The sequence below is a fragment of the Planococcus citri genome, chromosome 5 (genome assembly GCF_950023065.1).
Source record: "Planococcus citri chromosome 5, ihPlaCitr1.1, whole genome shotgun sequence".
In the NCBI taxonomy this organism is placed as follows: domain Eukaryota; kingdom Metazoa; phylum Arthropoda; class Insecta; order Hemiptera; family Pseudococcidae; genus Planococcus; species Planococcus citri.
The window spans coordinates 50,007,737-50,029,212 of record NC_088681.1 but is presented as its reverse complement, the minus strand read 5'-3'; the positions used below and the strand labels follow the sequence as shown (position 1 = coordinate 50,029,212).

The window sequence follows — 21,476 nt, the reverse complement described above, 5'->3', positions numbered from 1 at the left end:
TGCACAGTGCAGGTGCCATAATACCTCATCTCATGACTTTGCTGCAAAAATGTGATATGCGTGCGTGCGCTTAGTTCAGTAGATGAGCGTTTTGACAATCTTTTGAACACGTTTTCTAGGGTAAAAGTCGACGCTCAACATTTTTTGTTCTATACATTTTTCGCATATTTCGCATAATTTTGCAAAAAAACTCGAAAAACGCGTATTTTTTAGAGTTTTTTGCAAATATGAGCCTTTTGCAGACAAAATTTCAATTTCATGGATTAGTAGGAAGAAAGTACTTGTAAAAAGACACATTTTGGCGAAAACAGTTTTTGTGTAGTACCCTTCAGTTCGGAGCTGTGGCGCTTCAAAGTTTTCTTTTGTCAATTTTACCCCCACCACTATGATAAAAATTTTTGAAAAAAATCGTGTTGAAAGGCCCAGGCTTTCCCTACACATTCCGCGTGGTACCAGAATTTTACCCCGACCACTCATGGATACCAAATTTTTCGCGCAAAAAACGCGTTTTTTGGCTATACTGAGCAAGGGGGGTGGGTTGGGGGGCGGAAATTCCGCTCGAAAATTTTTATTGGAGGTACCTAACAATAATCCATCATGATTTTCCAAATCTGAGAACAGGGCCATTTCACCTATCTTAACCGGGAATACCCTTTGAAAAGAATGATAAATAAGAATGACCATAACATTTTACTTTTTATTTTAATTTTTTAACCGAACTCGAGCAGCAAGTAATTATGCAATAAGACGTGGAATGAGAACTTCTGTTTACGGTGTTTAAAAATTGTGAATAATTGTTTCGCATTCAACATTTTAAAAATATTTTATGAAAAAGCTACCACAATGTAGACCCAATTTTTTTTTCGTTTTTTATCAACATTTTTATAAACGTTTGTGAAAAAGAGAATCTGCCAAAATGCAGGCCCAAAATGCCCAAATAATTTGGAAAACAATTGAGGAGCTCATTGCAAAAATAGCCCCGGTCTAAAATGAAAAGTCGAAAAACAAGCAAAACAAGAAACCACTGTAAAGTCCTGATGAATTGGTATAGTGCATTGATTTTTACCTCAAAATGACGAGGTAATTTTGTCACAATTTTGACTCACCCCTTACCACACCCAGCCCTATCAGATCTCCCTTAAAATTAGGGTTTACTTGAATTCTTTTTTTTAAATTGAACTTTTTTAATGAAAATGGTTTTAGCACACATGACTACCAAAAAAATCATTACTAACAATTCCTTTTTTCAATCTCATTAGTCTGGGAGCACGCTTAAGGATCTATTGCAGCGCCCCCCCCCCGGTCGATCATCCGCGACAACTTTTTTCTATAAAGGGCGAGTCCTAAGGAACCTTTTTAGCCCTTGTACAAAAAAAAAGTGGCCCTACTTACAGAATGGCGGCCATTTTGATTGACAGGTCAGCCGAAATCGCAGATTTTGTGTTCCAACTTCCAACATAGAACTTGCACGAAATTTTTTAAACAGTACAAAATTAGATCATTCAAACAAATTTTTTTAATATCAACTTTAGTAATTACTGTTACTCTCAGAAAAACTTCTAGAGGGCTATCATACTGATACATCCATACAATGCAGTGGGGAAAAGAACCTCCCCAATTTTTTTTCAAAGTGACAAGGGCTATTTTTGCAATGGGCTCCTCAATTCGAATATTCCCGATCACAAATTATGAACCTAATATATATATTTTTTTTGAAACACATTTCCAAACAACAAACAAAAAAAACAAAACCGCCTCATTCAGTTTATATTGCCTGTTTTTGTTTCACTTTTATTATTTACCTAGGTACGTTGACCAAGAAAGCTGAAATTTAGGATATACCCTATTTTCGACATGCCAAATCGATTGGGAACTGTTTCAAACCGTTTTGAGCAGTTCTGGAGCCTCCAGCAGGTTTTTGAAACTCGAAATTCCAACAAATTTTCATTAAATGGAGTTGGGATAGCCAAAATTTACTCTGAAAACTAATTTCAATATGCTACGAAGTCGACTGCAGGGAGATTTCAAGAAGTCATTTTGAAGCCTCCAGCGATTTTTTGAAAATTACTGGAGCCTAAAGTACATTTTTGAAACTTGAAATTTCCTCAAAATTTCGTCAAATGGAGTTGGAAAGCTGAAATTTACTCTGCAAACTGATTTCAGTGTGCTACGAAGTCGACTGCTGGTGGATTTCAAGTCGTTTTGGAGTCTCCAGCGACTTTTTGAAAGGTCGTATGGCGTTTTTTGGAAAATTGAAATTCCCGAAAAGTAGCTAGAAACTTAAAAACCATTTGAAACCACCATGTAGTCGACTTCATATCCTATTGAGATTAGTTTGCGAAGTAAATTTCAGCTTGCCAACTCCATTTGATATAATGTTGCGGGAATTTCAAGTTTCAAAAATCTACTGGAGGCTCCAGTAATTTTCAAAAAGTTGCTGGAGGCTCCAAAATGACTTGAACCCACCTGAATTCGCGCCTTCAGAGAATGTTAAAATTGAAGTGTAGAGTAAACAGCTTCCCATCTCCATTTGATGAAATTTTGTGAAAATTTTAAGTTTCAAAAATCTGATGGAGGCTACAGGAATTTTCAAAAGGTAGCCGAAGGTTCCAAAACGACTTGAAATTCACCTGCAGTAATTCGTAGCACATTGAAATTAATTTTCAGAATAAATTTCTGCTTTCCAACTCCATTTTGGTGAAATTTTGTAGGAATTTCGAGTTTCAAAAATCTGCTGGATGCTCCAAAACTGCTCAAAACGATTTGAAACAGTTTCCAATCGATTTGGCATGTCGAAAATAGGGTATATCCCAAATTTCAGCTTTCTTGGTCAATTTGGTAAAATTTTGGTTTTTTTCTCTCATTTTTGGCCTAAATTTGGTTTTCAAAAATTCACCAAAAATCGAAAAACGCACTTTAGCACTTGAAATTTTGACAGATGATAAATTTTTGCCTGATCTTTCGATCTAATTTTGTACGGTTTAAAAAATTTCGTGCAAGTCCTATGTTGGAACACAAAATCTGCGATTTCGGCTGACCTGTCAATCAAAATGGCCGCCATTTTGTAAGTAGGGCCACTTTTTTTTTTTAGTACAAGGGCTAAAAAGGTTCCTTAGGACTCACCCTTTATAGAAAAAAGTTGTCGCGGATGATCGGCCGGGGGGGGGGGCGCTGCAATAGATCCTTAAGCGTGCTCCCAGACTAATGAGATTGAAAAAAGGAATTGTTAGTAATGATTTTTTTGGTAGTCATGTGTGCTAAAACCATTTTCATTAAAAAAGTTCAATTTAAAAAAAAAATTCAAGTAAACCCTAATTTTAAGGGAGATCTGATAGGGCTGGGTGTGGTAAGGGGTGAGTCAAAATTGTGACAAAATTACCTCGTCATTTTGAGGTCTAGACAAAACTTTTGGGCTCACATCATTACCATTCATCTTTCCAAAAAAGCGAAAAACGATCCACCGTAGTACACACATGTATTTTATACCACCTAAATTTCTGAAAATAGTCACAATGAATGAATCAATTTGATTAGAAAGAAACAATTTGATTAAAAAATGATTTTATCAAGATGTTTAAATATTTGGAGTATACAGCATACCGAGATCTTTGGTAGGTTGTAGTTGCTAAGGTATAGGTATATTATCTAGTAGAGGAATACTTAGAACAAGTAATGTGCTGGAGGTGTTTCGTTACGTATAACAATGCAGTATTCTGAATTCTCAGCAGGAACACATACCCAGTCATCCGTTCCTCTTTCAAAAAAAATCGTTTCAATTAAAGTTTTGTTTGCATTAACGGGTCGATTGTGATGTGCATCTATAAGAACATTTTGAAACGCAATGTCCTCAGCCGTCATGCTCCATTTTGGGATCAGTTCAAATAATACTTCATTGAATGGCAGTTTCGGATTTTTGCGTCCTATATTTGACATTTCTGTGATTAAATCATGGTATAGACTGGCGAAAATTCGGTAAGACCTTGCCATGGAAGCAGAAAAACGGCGGTATATCACATCGTTGGTTTCATATTTGATTGGTTTGATGATTCTAATTTTTTGTAATTTAGTGCGTATCAAGTTTAAGAAATAACTATGTGCATTGTCATCGCGTTCCGAAGACAAAGCAGTATACCATACCAGGTATGCGGATTTAATTTTTTGCCGCGGTGGTTTTTTATTTTTTGGGTTTTTTCGGTAAAATACTACGTCCAACCATTCATCACAGGTGTCATTTAAATGCTGAAAATCTTCTGGTAAGTCTTGAGGGGTTACACGTGTGTGGTATAAATTCAGATATAATTCTGTAAATTTGTGATTCAGTTCCATCACACCTCTGCAATGATCCACAGCGCAACAAAAATATGAAAAAAACTGTAGGTAACAGAAACAAAAACGAGGTGGTAGGTAAATATCTACCTATGGTAAATAATTTTTTTGGTTCATTAAAATACGGGCGTAACTACTTCTTGTTTTGTTTTTTACACTTACAGAGGTTGCTTCTTTTTCTTTGAGTTGTCTAAGGGCTTTCTTGTGAAGCCATCTTTGGTGGCCTTGAAATATTTTTAGTTCTTGTTTTTCCGATGACGAGAATATATTTGAATCTGAAACGGAAACGATTCAACGAGGTAGTGGAAAACGTTACAAACAAAATTTCTTCAATAGGCGTGAAATTCAAAGCAATGATGTGCACTTTTTATACCATCGTCTCGAAAAAATTATAAAATTTGTTTATTTAGAGATACGATAGGCGCGTGTTATTACTCACCGATTGGGTCATCTTGCTCGTCAGCCTGAACGTGGACAATGTATATCACCGATAATAAAGTCAGGCAAGTAATTATGGGTAACATAGGTCCAATTTTATTCTGAAACAAACCATAGGTACATTGTACTCAATATGACTGAAATTTTCATTACATCAGAAGCAGGTAACATTTGCTACAAGGTACAATGTTATGCATTTCAACTCAGAAACTGGGCTTACGAGTTGAATTTCAAGTGTCCTGCTTCTAATATTTACTTATGTAATAAGAATTCATCTTTCAAGGGAGAGGAGACCAGAATAAGCAGAGTGAAAAATTATGGCATAAAAAGAGGGGACCTACTTGCTTGATGTGATTCTGTTCAATTCCTAAACTTATAATTATAATTTGATTTCAGGTTATTTTTATTTTGTTGCAATTTCGTGATCTTTGATGGAAATACACATTCATAGCACAAATTCATCAGCATTACATGCTGAAAAAAAATTATTCAGTTCAAATTTACTATTGCGCAGTTATCTTACTTGAAAAGCTACGTATACGTATCTACATCTTATCTCCAAGAATTGACAATCTAGTTTTTTTCTATCAACATAATTAAAAATCGAATCCTATTAAAGTTTTGCGTGTACGTACTTTACATACCTACCTACTATAAAAAATATAATATACTTACTTACCCCCCCCCACCCTTGTCTCACGGATTTTTCCAGCTACATTTACGCAGATGTAGTTCAAACAAATTTTGGAAGGGAGAGTTGGAAGCAAAAATGTTGAATAATTTAAAGTTTTCGAAAACGATGCTCTTATACAATTACAAAATAGTCGGGGAGCCCACTTAAGGATCTATTGCACCCCCCCCCCCCCGATGATCCTCCGGGACAACTTTTTTCTTAAAGGGGGAGTCTTAAGGAACATTTCTAGCTCTTGTACTAAAAAAAAAGTGGCCTTACTTACGAGTACAAAATGGCGGCCATTTTGATTGACAGGTCAGCCGAAATCGCAGATTTTGCGTTCCAAAACATAAGACTTGCACAAAATTTTTCATACTGTACAAGAGTAGATCGAAAGATCAGGCAAAAATTTATCACCTGTCAAAATTTCAAGTGCTAAATTTCCTTTTTCGAATTTTAGTGAATTTATGAAAATCACATATTTTAGGTCAAAAATGATGGAAAAAATCAAAATTTGACCAAATTGACCAAGAAAGCTGAAATTTGGGATATACCCTATTTTCGACATGCCAAATCGATTGAAAACTGTTTCAAACCATTTTGAGCTGTTCTGGAGCCTCCAGCAGATTTTTGGAACTCGAAATTCCCATACAAAATTTCATCAAAATGGAGTAGTAAAGCTGAAATTCACTCTGCAAACTAATTTCAATGCGCTACGAAGTACTGCAGGTGAATTTCAAGTTGTATTGGAGCCTCCAGCAGATTTCTGAAACTTGAAATTTCCCCAAAATTTCGTCAAATGGAGTTGGAAAGCTGAAATTTATTCTGCAAACTAATTTCAGTATGCTACGAAGTCGACTGCTGGTGGATTTCGAGTCGTTTTGGAGCCTCCAGCGACTTTTTGAAAGGTCGTATGGCGTTTTTTAGAAAATTGAAATTTCCGAAAAGTAGCTGGAAGCTTAAAAACCATTTGAAACCACCATGTCGTCGACTTCATATCGTATTGAGATTAGTTTGCGAAGTAAATTTCAACTTGCCAACTCCATTTTTGGTAAAATGTTGCGGGAATTTCAAGTTTCAAAAATCTACTGGAGGCTCCAGTAATTTTCAAAAAGTTGCTGGAGGCTCCAAAATGACTTGAACCCACCTGAATTCGCGCCTTCAGAGAATGTTAAAATTGAAGTGTAGAGTAAACAGCTTCCCATCTCCATTTGATGACATTTTGTGAAAATTTTAAGTTTCAAAAATCTGTTGGAGGCTCCAGGAATTTTCAAAAGGTAGCCGAAGGCTCCAAAACGACTTGAAATTCGCCTGCAGTACTTTGTAGCGCTTTTAAATTAGTTTTCAGAATAAATTTCAGCTTTCCAACTCCATTTTGTTGAAATTTTGTAGGAATTTTGAGTTTCAAAAATCTGCTGGAGGCTCCCTGAGGCTCCAGAACTGCTCAAAACGGTTTGAAACAGTTTTCAATCGATTTGGCATGTCGAAAATAGAGTGTATCCCAAATTTCAGCTTTCTAGGTCAATTTGGTAAAATTTTGATTTTTTCCCTCATTTTTGACCTAAATTTGATTTTTAAAAATTCACCAAAAATCGAGAAAGGCACTTTAGCACTTGAAATTTTGACAGGTGATGAATGTTTGCCTGATCTTTCGATGCGCCTTTGTACGGTTTGAAAAATTTTGTGCAAGTCCTATATGTTGGAACGCAAAATCTGTGATTTCGGCTGATCTGTCAATCAAAATGGCCGCCATTTTGTAAGTAGAGTCACTTTTTTTTGAGTACAAGGGCTAGAAATGTTCCTTAGGACTCCCCTTTAAGAAAAAAGTTGTCGAGGATGATCGACGGGGAGGGGGGGGGGTGCAATAGATCCTAAAGCGGGCTCTCCGAATATATATCACGTATACAACCTGAGCAATTTGCAACTGAAATTTTCGATTTTCGGCCATTTTAGAGAACTTTGAAGCCCCACAGTTCCGCCAAAAAGAAATCAAAGAAATGTCCGGTTTGGGTGATTCGTCAATTCATCGTTTGATGACCTCTACACGTGATCTGATCTTGAAAAACGTACCCCTCGTGCAAAAATCCGCCATCTGCCGATTTGGCAAGGAATGACCCATTATGTATTTTTTGGATAATAACTTTATTGTTAGGTGAGGTTGCAACCTTCGGAACTAAACCCCTATTTCAACTCTTATCATGTAAAACGACACTAGCGCGGCACCTGAGGTTGCAATCTCAATACTCAAAGAGAGTCACAAAGTCACAATTGATAACAATAATTATTGTGATTGTGATTGTGAGTATAAGAGCTGTCGTTGATTTTCTCGCGTATTTTCTCATAAATATTTATCTTTGGTAGTGATTTTTCCACAATTCTACGAAGATATTAGGTATATCATTATCCTGATCATTCGATGGATCTTCAACGTAAAAAAATCAAAAAACGTTATATTCCGGTTTTCGTAAGGAATTCCACGTGTAAAAATACTTCTTCCAGAATTGATAGTTTCGATTTAACATTATGGAAAAATTTCTCTATTAAAATGAAAATATCTGTCGGAAGTTTAGAAGGCTGTTATTCGAAATTCATTTCGTTTTTGCAAGAGTGGGAGAACAAGAAAATATCGACTCTTCAGCTCATTGAAAAAGTTGTTGAGTTATTCGATGGACATCACGATTTGCTGTCGGACTTTTCCAAATTTGTACCCAGAGGTTTTAGCATAGTAAGGAGAAGAGTTTCCAAACGGAAGTGCAAGGTTTTCATTTATGTTCCATGGAAGATAGCGGATTCCATCAACGATTTGTATACTTTTATTAACGATTCCGATTTGTAAAAGATGATGACCAAACTGGTAATTCCGTGTACCTATACCTATACTTCATATTTAAGAATAAACAACCTATTATTTCACTACTAACGATGTGTTGTGTATTTTTTTCGATAATATTGCTATACCTACCTACTTTTTAAATTTTATATCAAGAGAATCACTCTTTTTAAAACATTTTATTTTAATCTAATACGTGAATTTAATGTCGTTTTGCTATACATAGTTATAAATGTATCATATTTTGAATAAGTAATTAAATTTCCATTATTTTTATGGCTCATTTTTTTAAAAATTCGTCTTCGAAACACGTTACCGTAGAAATGTTTGAAGTTTGATCGATAATACCTGTAAAATGACGAGTGTTTTTTGCTTTAGCACTGAGAAAATTATAGACCAGAATTTTATTAATGCAGATTCATCGTAGGCAAAACCTACTATACGATTAAAGAAGCAATTAAACAAATTTGACCGAAGCTAAAGAAGTATCACTGATATTTCAATGCCCCCCCCCCCCCATTGAGAAAATGGACACAAATCTGGGTAATTTGGTGAACTGCGAGTGAGTATTAGGTGTTTCCATCGAGCCAAATTAATTGTCCTTACTGAAGGAATGTTTCATTTAAAAGGAAATTATATCTTTATCAACTAACATGATAGAAAAGATCACCGGTTTGGTAGGAATAAAGCACTTGAAAGTTCTCGTCTCAGTGGGCAGAAATTATATCAAATCTTTCGCTGGTTTGGTTAGTCAATTTTTTAATATTCGATCTTTCAAATTTTGAAATAATTTCCATGATTCGTTAGAATAGCGTAGGAGATACTTCGGAGGAATTATGGATATCGTATAATTTCATCGAAAAATTGAAAGGTACCTAACTACCTATTGATGTTTTGAAGAAACTCAAGGTAAGTATTATACATGTCGAATAATTTGGTCAAAGAGTGGGCTTAGTCCAGTCATTAAAGACATTTTTGCAGGAAAAATAGAAATATGTAATTATGAAAATTCATCTCAAAAACACTGACTGGAGTAACTTTTGGAGGGAAAAGGGGAGATGTAGAGGTAGTGTTTTTGAGATGAATTTTTTTCAGAATTATTTCTGATTTTGGACCTTTTTCTGGGGCACAGAGAGACATTGTGGGTCGGGACTCAAAAAATAAGTTCATATTTGAGCTTGGCAACCTCAAAAACATTCCATTTGATAAATTCAATCGACTTTTTGATGATTTTTTGAAATATTAGCCCCCATGTTAGGGCACAAAGGAGCTTTGAGGAGTTGGAGTTGGACCCAGAAAATAAGTTGTTATTCGTATTCAGCGACCTCGAAAACATCTATTCGATATATCGCATGTCCAGATTCGTTTTTCAAATATACGATTCAGTTGTGTGTTACTAGAAAAATCAAGCATCCCCCACCAACCCTTAGGGAGGGATGAAGACCAATCAATGGTGGTGTGACTAATAGTTGGGTGAGTAGACTTTGTAAAAAAAATTTGAGCGAAAACAAAAGATATTAAGTGGTAACTTTGATCAATTTATTGGACTGACCTTTTTTGAAACACCTACTCTTTCCACCCATTTTTTTAGACACCCCTCATGAGGGATGGGTATCGAGCGTAGTATCAAATTGTAGAGAATTTGAAGGGGAACATTTTTTGTTATGGTACTTTTTATCGTAAACCTAATATTTTCGGAGTAAAACGCAAAAAACATGAATCGCAACCGGTTTTTTAGCCCCCTAAAGAAATTAGCTCCAGGTGTAGGAGGGTCAGTTTTTTTTGGTAGTTCAGGGGGTTCATCTGAACACATTCCCGTAGAAAAAATTAATGTGCCAATTTTTTCCTTTTTGCCCTCGCCTTTTTACGTTATTTTCCCGCTCTAATATCTTTACATAAAAATAAACCTAAAGAACATTCATAAAGTCAACTAAAACTAATCGTAAAAATATGAACAGAAACTTCCTTAAAAATTTCTAATGACGAAAACTTTCGACCAAAAAAGTTTGAACCACCAATAACGTGGCCAAAAAACTAAACCGATATTTAAAAAAAATAATCTACAGAAGAATCAGAATCTTCTTCAAGTATTGTACTCAGGCCCGTAGCCAGTGTAGGGGCAGCCGGGGCAATGCCCCGGCTAGAAAGGCTGTTTGCCCCAGGAAGCAAAATCAAAAAAAAAACACGTTTGCCCCGACCAGCAAAATCAGAAAAAAAATCAGAATGTGCAAAAAACCAAAAACTCAACAATGTAAAATTATGGTAATGTAAAATTATGGTTACGTTCATGAAATGGCTACACTAGCATGAATTGCATTTGATAGCTCGATGGCTCGCTCGATGCGTTCACTAAATTTTAAATCAAAAATTTGATATGTAATTTGAGTAAAAATTAGTAATTTGTGAGGATTAGAAATCCAGTACATCTTTTTGCAATTTTTTTCGAAAAGTGAGACTTTCACTTTGTGCAATTTATGGCAATTTTACATAAAAAATTGAGACTTTTACACTACGAAAAAGCTAAAATTTTCAGCAATAGAGAAGACCTATGGACAATTTTTAAGAAAGAATGAAAATTTTTATAATTTTTTGCAAAAAACCGAGAATTTTGACAATCTTAGCAAAAAGCAAGATGGACTATTTTTGAAGAAAACCACGAATTTTGGGCAATCATAGGCCAAAAAAATGATTATTTTTTTCGCAACCTTCGGTTGAAAATGGGAGAAATTTCGGTCATTGACATTTTTTTCAAGCAAAAAAGCGAAATTATTTGGTAATTTTTAGAAAGGGAAATGGATATTTCTTGAATTTTGTTTACCAAAAAGTAACAATTTTTGGCAAGAAACGAGGATATTTTCGGAAATGTTGACAAAAAGTGAGATTTTGAGCTATTTTTGGTGATAAAAGTGTATGTATAAGTAGGTCAACTTTCTCAAATTATTCACTTATGGATATTACTAGCATTTTTTTCTCATCAAGTTAAATGCAAAAATTGAATTTTTGAAATTAAAAAAAAATAATAATAATTTGGAAAACCAAAGCTACTTATCGAAAAAGTAACCCAATTTAGTAACTTAGTTTCTTGAAAAGTGACCAAGTACGAGCCCTGAGTGAGGGCAAAAGTTTGTTTCGAGAAGTAAAGTTTTTTCAGGTGAAAAGAGTGTTTTTTGTCTTAACATTTCTTTAAAAATTTGAATAATATATTTTTTCAATGTTGTTTGGACGCGAGTCAAATTTGACTATTTTACCTCATGACAAAATTTAAACAGAAACAGTCACAGCCAAAGAATTATTACAAGAGTTTCACAGTAAATCGCGCAGATTACAGCTGTAAGTATTAGACTCAACCCCAGCATCACGCATTATGTTCATTTTTTGTAAAAATTGTTTTGGAATAACGGATGGTTGAGGGGGGTTGAAGGGAGGGGGATGTTTCACAGATGTTCGAGCCTCAAAAAGTGCTGCCCCAGCTGATATTTCCTTCGCCCCAGCTACAGCCAGATTCTGGCTACGGGCCTGATGTACTATCTTCGAAAGCTTTAACGGGTAGGCCTAATTCATCTATATCAAATTCGTTCTCGGGAACTTCAAAAACGTTCATTTTAATGTACCACGTAATATTCGATTCCTTTTTTCAAATTCTGAACCTCCCCTTCAGAAGCCACTTTTGGAGTTTCTACCTAAATGATAAAAATTCGTGTTTGCGAGCATCAAAAACAAATGAGTATTTTGATATGTCACGTGATATTCAGGCCAATTTTGGAATTTTTGAACTTCCTCCTCAGAAGCTCCTTTTGGGGTTCACTCTGAAATGAAACCAAATTCGTACGTAGGATCCCCGAAAACATATAAATTTTGATTTACAACACGATATGTAAAGTCATTTTTGAGTTGTGGACCCCCCCTTCTTCAGAAACTCGTTTCGGGGCTCACGTGGAAATAATATCAAATTCATACTGAGGATCTTCGAAAACATATGTACATTTTGATTTGCTACATTATACCTATTTTTGAGTTCTGAACGTCCCCTTCAAAAGCCCCTTGCGTGATTTCTGCCAAAATAATATCAAATTCGTGTTCAGCAGCGTCAAAAACATATATTTTGATATGTCGCGTGATATGTAGGCTAATTTTGGAATTTTGAACCTCCTCCTCTGAAGCCCCTTTTTGGAGTTTATTTCGAAATACTATCAAAATTCGAACTTCGGAGCCTCAAAAACATGTATTTCGATGTGTGGCGTAACTTTAGGCTTAATTTCGAGTTTTACCCCTTGTCTCATGAGGCTAATTTCGAGTTACTCACGAAAATGATCTGAAATTTGAATGCAGCGCCTTCAAAAACCTCAATATACCGAATTTGGGCTTCGCCGCTTGTGTTTTACTCACCAGCTTGAAAAATAATAAAGGTAAGGTAAGTGTAAAAATAAATTTTGCGCCTTGTTCTGTTAAAATATGCAACCCAATTGACAAATCGAAATGCCCGAAAAAAGCCAAAAACGTGAATAAAATGTGAAAATTACTTTTGCGCCTTGTTTTGTAAAAATATGCAACCCATTCGACAAATAGGAATGGCTGAAAAGAGCTACAAACGAGCTGTACAATGGCTCATGTCATTAGGAAAATGTAAGATATTGGCAGGTCTTTTAAATCGTTTTTAACCCTCTGCCTTGATGAGTTCGGGTATGCAACCCATTTGACACGGTTAAATTCGCGAAACAGTGTTTGGAAGGTTCGAAAATGTGGTCATGTTATTAGGAGAATATAGGATATTAGCAGGTCTCTAGTACCAAAATTTCAAACGGATCTAGTAGTTCGCTAATAATCCGATAGATGACAGCACGCATCCGTGCAAGTTTGAGCGCTAAAATGAACAATTTCCAGGAAAACCAGCAACTTTGCAAAACTTCAACACCAGAAATGAATTCGTCGTGTTGAAAAACCCCCTCAGCCAACATTTCGACTCGATTTGTGTCCAAAAGCTTTTTCTCCAGAAGAATGCATGAACTTGAACTTTTTACCAAACAAACCGTTTTACATTTTTAGAATTTTCCTTGGTTTAAAAAAAATCGAGTAAAATACGTTTTTCGACTAATTTGAGGTCATTCTCGAATAAAATTATTTAGAAATTTTAATTAAAAATGTCAATTTTGAAAACAAACATTGATTTTAATGGTTTTTTGTTTTGGTTTAAGGTTTTAACAATAGTTTGGTAATTTAAAGCTGAAATTCGTTCGGTAATTAATGCTTCTTTTTTATTTCTGTAATTTTCACCTATTTTTAAACAATATATTGTGCAATTTTGCAATTTTTACAAAATTTTGCAAAATTTACTAGACATTGCATTTCTTATTAGTACGTAATTTTAAATGAATTTCGATGATTTTTTTTGGTCATTTTACATAACATTTAAACACGTTTAGAAACTACGTAGGTATCATACAATTGTTACTCAATTTTCTCAAATATTGGAATTTCATTTATTTTAGGCAATTTTGAGTTTATTTTATCAAATTTTATCAATATTCCATCATTTTTCGATGTTTTTCAATGTTTTTTCCCGCATTAAAAAAAAATGTAACATATTTTTTATAGTCGATGTTTCGCGCGATATTTGCTCAATTTTATTAAATTTCGCTGCAATTCCATTGAACTTTTTGGCGAAATTGTATTTTTTAAAAACACTAATATGGAAGGTTTCAACAATGTTTCATGCAACTTTCGCTCGATTTTCACATATTTTATAGAAATTTCTTACTTTTTGGAAATCTTTGATGATTTTTTTTCGCGTTTTTATTTTTCAACGATATTTCAGGCAATTATCGTTCAACACCAACAAATTCTATTGAAACGTTGCTTTCGCGTAATTTTGGAGAATTTGAATGTTTTTTTCGTAAGTACCTAGGTATTTATATAACATTTAAATCACTTTGTGGCGAGTTTTTTTCCTTGTTTTTAAAACATTTTGAAAAGTGTAGAACCATGTTCGTGCAATTTTCGCTTAATTTCATTAAATTTTACTTTAAACAGATTTTAGCAATTTTTTCGCTCAATTTCCCCAAATTTATTACCTACTTCTTGGTAGATTTTTTAATGGCACTTTAGTGTTTTCAAAACAACAACAAGTTTTCAACAATCTCTCAATTTATGCAATTTTTACTTGATTTTGATAAATTTCATCGAGAAATGTAATACCTACTATTTTCGACTCTCGGTTTTGCATTAATGCCATTTTTTACCACTCATAATAATAATTATAATTTCATAATTGCAAAAAATGTAACCGGATAATCGATTTTTTAGTGCATTACCTGGGAAGTAGGTCGTAGCTAGTTACCAAAAAATTGTTGTCTTAAATTTACATTTTCTGATGCAATATTTTCGTACCTAACTACTGGTATAAGTATCGGCACACGGCAGTTTTTAATAGATTTACTTTTTTGTTTGCACAAGGTGTTTAACAATTTTACTCGCATTTTTTAAAAAATCATCACATTTTCATTATTTATTATCTACGGTACCCTTTTCTGGTGTCGTGTCGAAAGGACGACCGAAACAGACGCGTGATGAAGTGATGTGTCGTGGGGGGGAGGGAGACTGAAATTTTTCCAACTTTTTACCCCAGATCACCCCCCCCCCTCCCTAAAGGATTTTCCCCGCTAATTAGCCAGATGTTCGAACAAAGTGCGTATCAGGAAGATGATGAAAACCGCACTTTCTCCAATTTTGATAAAACTCACCCAAAATGTTACAATCATAGTTTTGATGTAAAACTATCCTAAAAATTTTTTGAGATCGACCCCTCCCCCTCCCCACCTCAACTCAAGAAATGTGACCATACGTGCTCAAAATTCAAAATTCTCGCTATCCAGAGAGGATGGTCCAAAATTTCTGAAACTTGTATAGAAAATGGTGACTATAGGTAGATGCGTACGTAGAGTAGAATTTTTTCAAAAAAATGACCATATTTAAGTTTTTTTTTGTTGAGGGGAGGGAAGGGTTGAAAATTTCAAAACGTTTATTGTGGCTCGAAAATGTAAAATTGTCATTTTCGTGTCTTTTTACGTATACTTGGTTTGAAATTTCATTTTTTCCAAAAATTTTGGCCATCAATACAAAAGTCCAAACATGGCAAAAAATGACAAAAAAACATTTTTTTTTGTGAAATTTTGATTTTTGTAACTTTTTTGAAAATATTTTGCAAAGGGAATTTTTGAAATTTTCGACCCCCTCCCCCGATCCAAAAAAAACTCTAAATATGTAAGGATGACTGTTTACAATGAAAGTTTCAACATTTTTGGACCACCCTGTCTTGAGAACGAGAATTTCGAATTTTGAGCACGTATGGGCACATTTCTCGGGTTGTGGTGGGGAGGGGGGGAGGAGAGAGGTCAACTCAAAAATTAGTTTTACATCAAAACTAACATTTTGCGTGAGTTTCGTCAAAATTGGAGGCTTTCATTTTGAAATTTTAAGAAATTTGATCAAAGTATAAAAGTGATGCTCTTTTCATGCAGATGCAGCATCAGAATTTTCCAACAGAAAACATTTTCGTTTTGGAAGACCCCTAGACTGGCTAGACTTGTATAAAAAATATATCAATTTGAATTTTCAGAATTTTTCAACAGAAAACATTTTTATTTTGGAAGACTCCTCAGAAAATTGCACTCCTTTGGAATTTGTGGACACTTGGCATACTTTATTCAAAACTTTCTAATAAATCGTTCTTTCAGAGTTAGCCTAGATAACACTTACTCAAAATCCTTTGAAATTGAAAATGGAGTTCCTTTAGGTTCTGTTCTTAGTACAATCTTGTTTCTGATACAAATTGATTAAAAGGAGTAGAATTATTACGCGTGACAAGGCGAAATATTGAAAAAAACTATGACACATGTCGATTTTATTCACGCTATATTTTGAATATTATCAATTAACCGTATGTTTCGGCACTCTCGTTGCCTTCTTCAGCGGTAGAAACAAGACTGAAAGTATAACACAATTACGCAAGTACAGAACATAGATGAAACGCAGTACATAGATAAAATAGATGAATGGGACTAGAAAAGACAGGAAAAATCCACACCACCTTAACCTATAACCAGACGATAAATTTCGTTAAAATTAGACAAATCAGTCCTGAAATTGATCGCATTTTTGGCCTGATTGATAAAAATACATTCGAGAATTCGTCTTTTTAGGGTGTTTTTTTCAAAAGCCAAAATTTTAGTATTGTCAAAATCAAAATTATGCCCTGTCATTTTCGAATGTTCGCACAGAGCAGTAGATGTTTTTGAATTACGTACATCGTATTTGTGCCTGTAAAGACGATTCGATAGGTAGGTACCTGTCTCGCCAATATATACGCTATCACATTGACTACATTTTATAGAATAAACCACATTACTACATTTGAGTTTTTCATTGGTATCTTTGAGTTTAGAGTAAAATTTAAATTTATTACTATTGCAATTTTTGGCAGCAATTCTGGTGGAATCACTATTCACTATGTGTTTAATTCTGTTGAAATACCTACCTATATATGGTATGGAGAAATATTTAATGCTAGGTTTATCAATAATATTGTCAACATTAGGAGTATTCTGATTAAAATTATAGTAACCATATTCGAAAAGTTGTTTAGCTACAATTTTAGGGAAATTGTTATCCTTAAGAATATTCAGAAACTGAGCCTTAATATCAGCATGAAATTTAGAAGATGTGAGTCTCAACATACGATTGAGGAGATTTTTAGCTGTGTTAAGTTTGTAATGTTTAGGTTGAAAAGACAGATAATTAATCATACGATGAGATTTCGTGGGTTTTCTGTAATACTTAGTAGAAAATTTATTGTCTTCCAGGTTTTTGTAGACAGTGAAATCCAAAAAATTGATACAATTATTTTGTGATGACATTTACTTATGATTTTATAACTAAACCACTCTCTTTGAGAATTTTTGCAGATGACTTAAACACCTCTCTTAGATCTAAAAACATCAATCTTATTGTAGAAATAATTCAAGAAACCCTAAATCAAATTGAAAAATGGGCTGAAACAAATGAAGAGTGATATTCCAAAACTCGCTTTGTCCATTTTCACAACTTTTCAGGAAAGAGGAAAAACAGTTTCCCTTTAAACGGGTAAATTGGCTTTTTAGGCGAGTTTAGCACTTTATTTGGGTGGATTTATGATGTAGGAGTGTAGGTATACACTTCATCCACTAAATACTGCTGAAAAAAATTTCAATAAAAATGGACAAAGCGCGTTTTGGAACATTATTTTTTTTTTAATTTTTAGTGAATTGGCTGTTTAGGTGAGTTTAACACCTCATTTTGGTAGGTTGATGATGTAGGAATGTGAGTTAATACTTCATCTACCAGGTACCGCTAAAAACCCAACTTCGATAAAAATAGACAAAGCGAGTTTTGGAATATCACTCTTCAAATAGTTTAAGCTTTTCAGAATCTAAAACACATTGTGTACTTTTTTCCAGAAAAAATCAAAGTACTTAACCCAAAACCTACTCTAAAATTTAAAGGTCGCTCCTTGGAGTTCAAAATCTTCTATCAAATTTCTCAAACTCACATTTGATAAAAAACTAACTTAGACCCCCCCCCCTCATTTTCCAACTGTAGAATCAGAACTCTTGAAACGAATCAATTTATTAAAAATAATTAAAAATCCTAAGTATAACCCTACCAGTAAATTATTAATCCACCTATATAAATCTCTCATACGCAGCAAAATTGACTATGGTAGTCCATGCTTTACAAAAATTTCAATTAAAACAGCCGATATCTTTGAAAACTGTTTAAAATTCTTCTTTAAGGATTTGCATTGGAGCTGTTTACTCCTCACCCATTGATAGTATCTACTGTGAAGCTGCACAACTACCCTCAAATGTCAGAAAATCACTAGTAACAAATAAATTCATTACATCAGCCTCAGCTAATCCATCACATCCCCTCCAAAATCTTATCTCAATACATATACAGCTTACATCATTTCCAACAAAATGACAACCCACATGCCAAGTTTCATCTCTAAAATGAAAAACCTTATGAAATTTATCTCAAAAATCTCATTCAAAAACCCATAACCTACCCTCCTTGGCTATTAAAATCCCTACAAATTGATTTTCAACTGAGAAATTATCCAAAAAGAAACCATTCCCCATTGAAAATTAAAAGCCACTATCTTGAACTCATATCAAAGTACACATGATTCAATTTCACCCTTCACCATTTTCACCGATGGCGATATAAAATCCTTCTTTACACAAAATACTCACTCTAAATGGCAAAATTTCTGGTCATCACAGACATCAAAATAAACTCTTTCAACAGTTTCAACACAAAAAACAACCTACTTACCCCTGGAAGAACCTTGATCACTTAAACAGAAGAGAAGAAATAATTATAACCCGTCTAAGAATAGGTCACTCTAAAATCACACACAGCCATCTCTATCAAAAAATTCCAAAACCCCCCTGTCAATTCTGTGAAAATGAACCTACATCCAGCCAACATTTACTATTCACCTGTCCTAAATTACAACAAACAAGACTAATAGACCCAAATTCAATGACATCCCAGACAACCCTTCTGAAATCCAAAAATTCATAACTCTACTAAAAAACACCAACTTAATAAACCAAATCTGTGTAATAATCCTCCAATTATAAGCACCAAAAAAAAAAAAAAAAAAAAATGGAAGACTTCTAGAATTGTATGAAAAATATATCAATTCGAATTTTCAATCTTATTTAGGTATATGTACAATTTCACATTGAAATTTGATTCTTTTTTAAAATTTCCTGACAACTTCTAAATTCTTACATTGAAGTGAGACACCACATCTCAATTTCTCCTTCAATTTCCAAAATTGAATTTCAAATAGTTTTCAAAATTTTTGTGACTTTTTCTCCTTGCTCAAAATTTTATTTTATCAAGAGCAGAAACTTTTATAAATTCAGAAACAAGAATTTTAATCTTGATCGATTTTATGTATTTGATCAAGATAGAGTTTCCTAATCAAGATTGAACCCCTCCTACTCCTCCAGTGGTTCACCAATTTTAATTAAATTTCTGGAGTAGTCGAAGTCGTTAAAAAAATTATACATATTGAAATTTTGTGTTCTTGAGCATAAAATAAAAAATTTTAGCAACTAAAATTTTGCTGCAAACCATGGCTTTTTGTTTCATTCTGAATTTGTAAATTTGGCTTTGGAAATCAACATACTCGTAATATTAAAAAAAAAACACTCGAATTCAATTTTTTTCCAAATATTTCAATCTTATTGTTGAGTGCAACTTCTGTCATGAAAATTCTTGAAATTTATAGGTTGATCTTTCATGCGTTAAAGGGTAAACTTCAAATCCAAAATTTGGTCCAATTTGCTTCCATAAGGGAGGAAAAACGCCTTAACACACAAAATTTTGGAATTACATTTCCAAATCTCCTCTCCCAAAATTTTGTAAAAATTGAAACATCCTAATCAAAAAACACAATCTAATAAACCTGACAATAAACCCTTAATCGTAACACACTGCATGTGTAGCTCGATCATGCTGCATTAGGGTGGGGGTGGGGGGAGAGGGGGAGTGCAATTTTCTCGCAAATGCATTTCATCGGGTAAGCTGGTTTTGATAATTCCCATTTCACGTAAAATAAACCAATTTATTTTTTCCTTCGCCAATCGTAACCTTGAACCTGTTCGATTAATTCTTACAACGCGTTGAGAGTATGTAAAATTACAATATCTGATCTTCGAAGTAGGTAAATAAAAATAAAATTCGTATCATTAAAACGCACTTAGGAAATTAATAAACTCACTTTCAGGTTTCAGCTTCCGATACATGATTTTGCAACCGATAACATACGCAATATTTTCGTAAAATTGGCCTCGAATACGACTCGCTGTAGATTTTCTTTGAGGACGAGCTGGGCTGTAATCCCTGAAAAATCAATTCAAACAACGTGATGAGAAAAATGAAAACATACATCATCAAAAATTTTAAAACTGGATCCACTCCAGCCTAGTAGAATGTATTTTATCGTATCTAATTCAACACAACCTGATTCTGACATCTTTACAATTTACATCCTCGAGCATCTCAAACTTCAAAACTTCAAAAAACAAACCAAAACACTTTCGACATTCCATCACTTCCATCCAGCAACAAAATCTCGCCCAAGCTCATAGGTAATACCGCAAAAAAACATCCCATATCAGCCTATCAACAAAAAAAAAAAACTCGAATAATTAATGGAATAGGGAATCCTAATACATAGCCGAAGAGAAGAAAAAATAAAATTCTTCGCAAAAACAACACCACAGCACCTCTCTAGGTTGTTTACAGTCTTGGAAATTGGAATGGGTATACTCGTAATAGAGGTTCTCGGCGAGTCGTCGAAGGAGGGATATTTGTCTAGTTCTTGCTGATTCTTCCCTCGTTAAGTCGTAACACCGAGTCGTATACCTGTATACTTGTATACCTCTATTTCAAGTTCTCATAAATGAATTAGCACATCTACTTGTGTGAGTGCAATGTGCATGTGTTCGACGAGTTACGATAATATTACTTAGCGTTTTTATTCGTACCGTTTACTTATTCGCAATTTTGCGCAAATTCACTATTTGATTTTCGATCATTTTCCATTGTTTTTCCGGTGTTTATCTATTTTTTTATTTTGCATATCGCGTCGATTTTGTGTCGTGAATTTTTTCTAAATTCAGTGCGGTTGTATCAATACAGTGCAGTTTTGTGTACATTTCATCGACGACAATTTTTTCACAAGATTGAAGTACGTACTTGACATTTTTTTAGTGTATTCAATTTTTTTCATTTTTTTAAAAAATATAAACTGGTTGTGATTTATAAACAAGCAGGAACGCATACTGTGTATGAGAGCAAAGTTATGCAATAAAAATAATTTGATAATTTTTTTCGACATTGTGAATGGTTTGGAAGGAGGTATGCGGTTAATCAAGTACCTAACCTGCTATCGAAAAATCTACGAAAAAAATTGTTGAAAGTGGCTTTGACATAATGGCCGAATTTTATTTGATTGAACCGACGAAAGAATGAATTTAAACTCATGAGATGAAATATAGGTACCTAAAACAAGACAGAAAAAATTTCATATCTTGAATGAACAACTATTTTTTTTTTCGAGCAGAAAATGAAAGGAAATTAAGCCTGGAAAATACA

The 21,476-nt window shown here is 34.0% G+C and overlaps 2 protein-coding genes across 7 annotated transcripts in view; one reads left to right on the top strand and one right to left on the bottom strand.

Moving 5' to 3' along the window:
* Positions 1 to 3,544: 3,544 nt before the first annotated feature.
* The window catches only part of LOC135849016 (uncharacterized), a 39,189-nt gene continuing 21,257 nt past the window's right edge, over positions 3,545 to 21,476 (bottom strand). Inside the window, exons 1-5 of one of the 6 annotated variants that reach the window (XR_010559474.1) lie at positions 5,106 to 5,313; positions 4,766 to 4,865; positions 4,489 to 4,601; positions 4,138 to 4,333; positions 3,545 to 3,979 (exon numbers count right to left, since the gene is read on the bottom strand). Coding sequence is in view for 4 of the 6 variants with exons in the window: in XM_065369144.1 (XP_065225216.1) it covers positions 3,661 to 4,371; positions 4,489 to 4,601; positions 4,766 to 4,850 (909 nt within the window). In the remaining 2 variants the exon portion in view is untranslated. Of the gene's footprint in view, positions 4,372 to 4,488; positions 4,602 to 4,765; positions 4,866 to 5,105; positions 5,314 to 20,097; positions 20,220 to 21,476 lie in introns of those variants that run through there. The other 5 variants (XR_010559475.1, XM_065369145.1, XM_065369144.1 and 2 more) reach the window with 5 other exon arrangements.
* Positions 20,672 to 21,476, top strand: part of osy (oskyddad) — a 62,472-nt gene continuing 61,667 nt past the window's right edge. The window contains exon 1 of the mRNA XM_065369137.1: positions 20,672 to 21,069. The gene's annotated coding sequence lies outside the window, so the exon portion shown is untranslated. The remainder of the gene's footprint in view (positions 21,070 to 21,476) is intronic.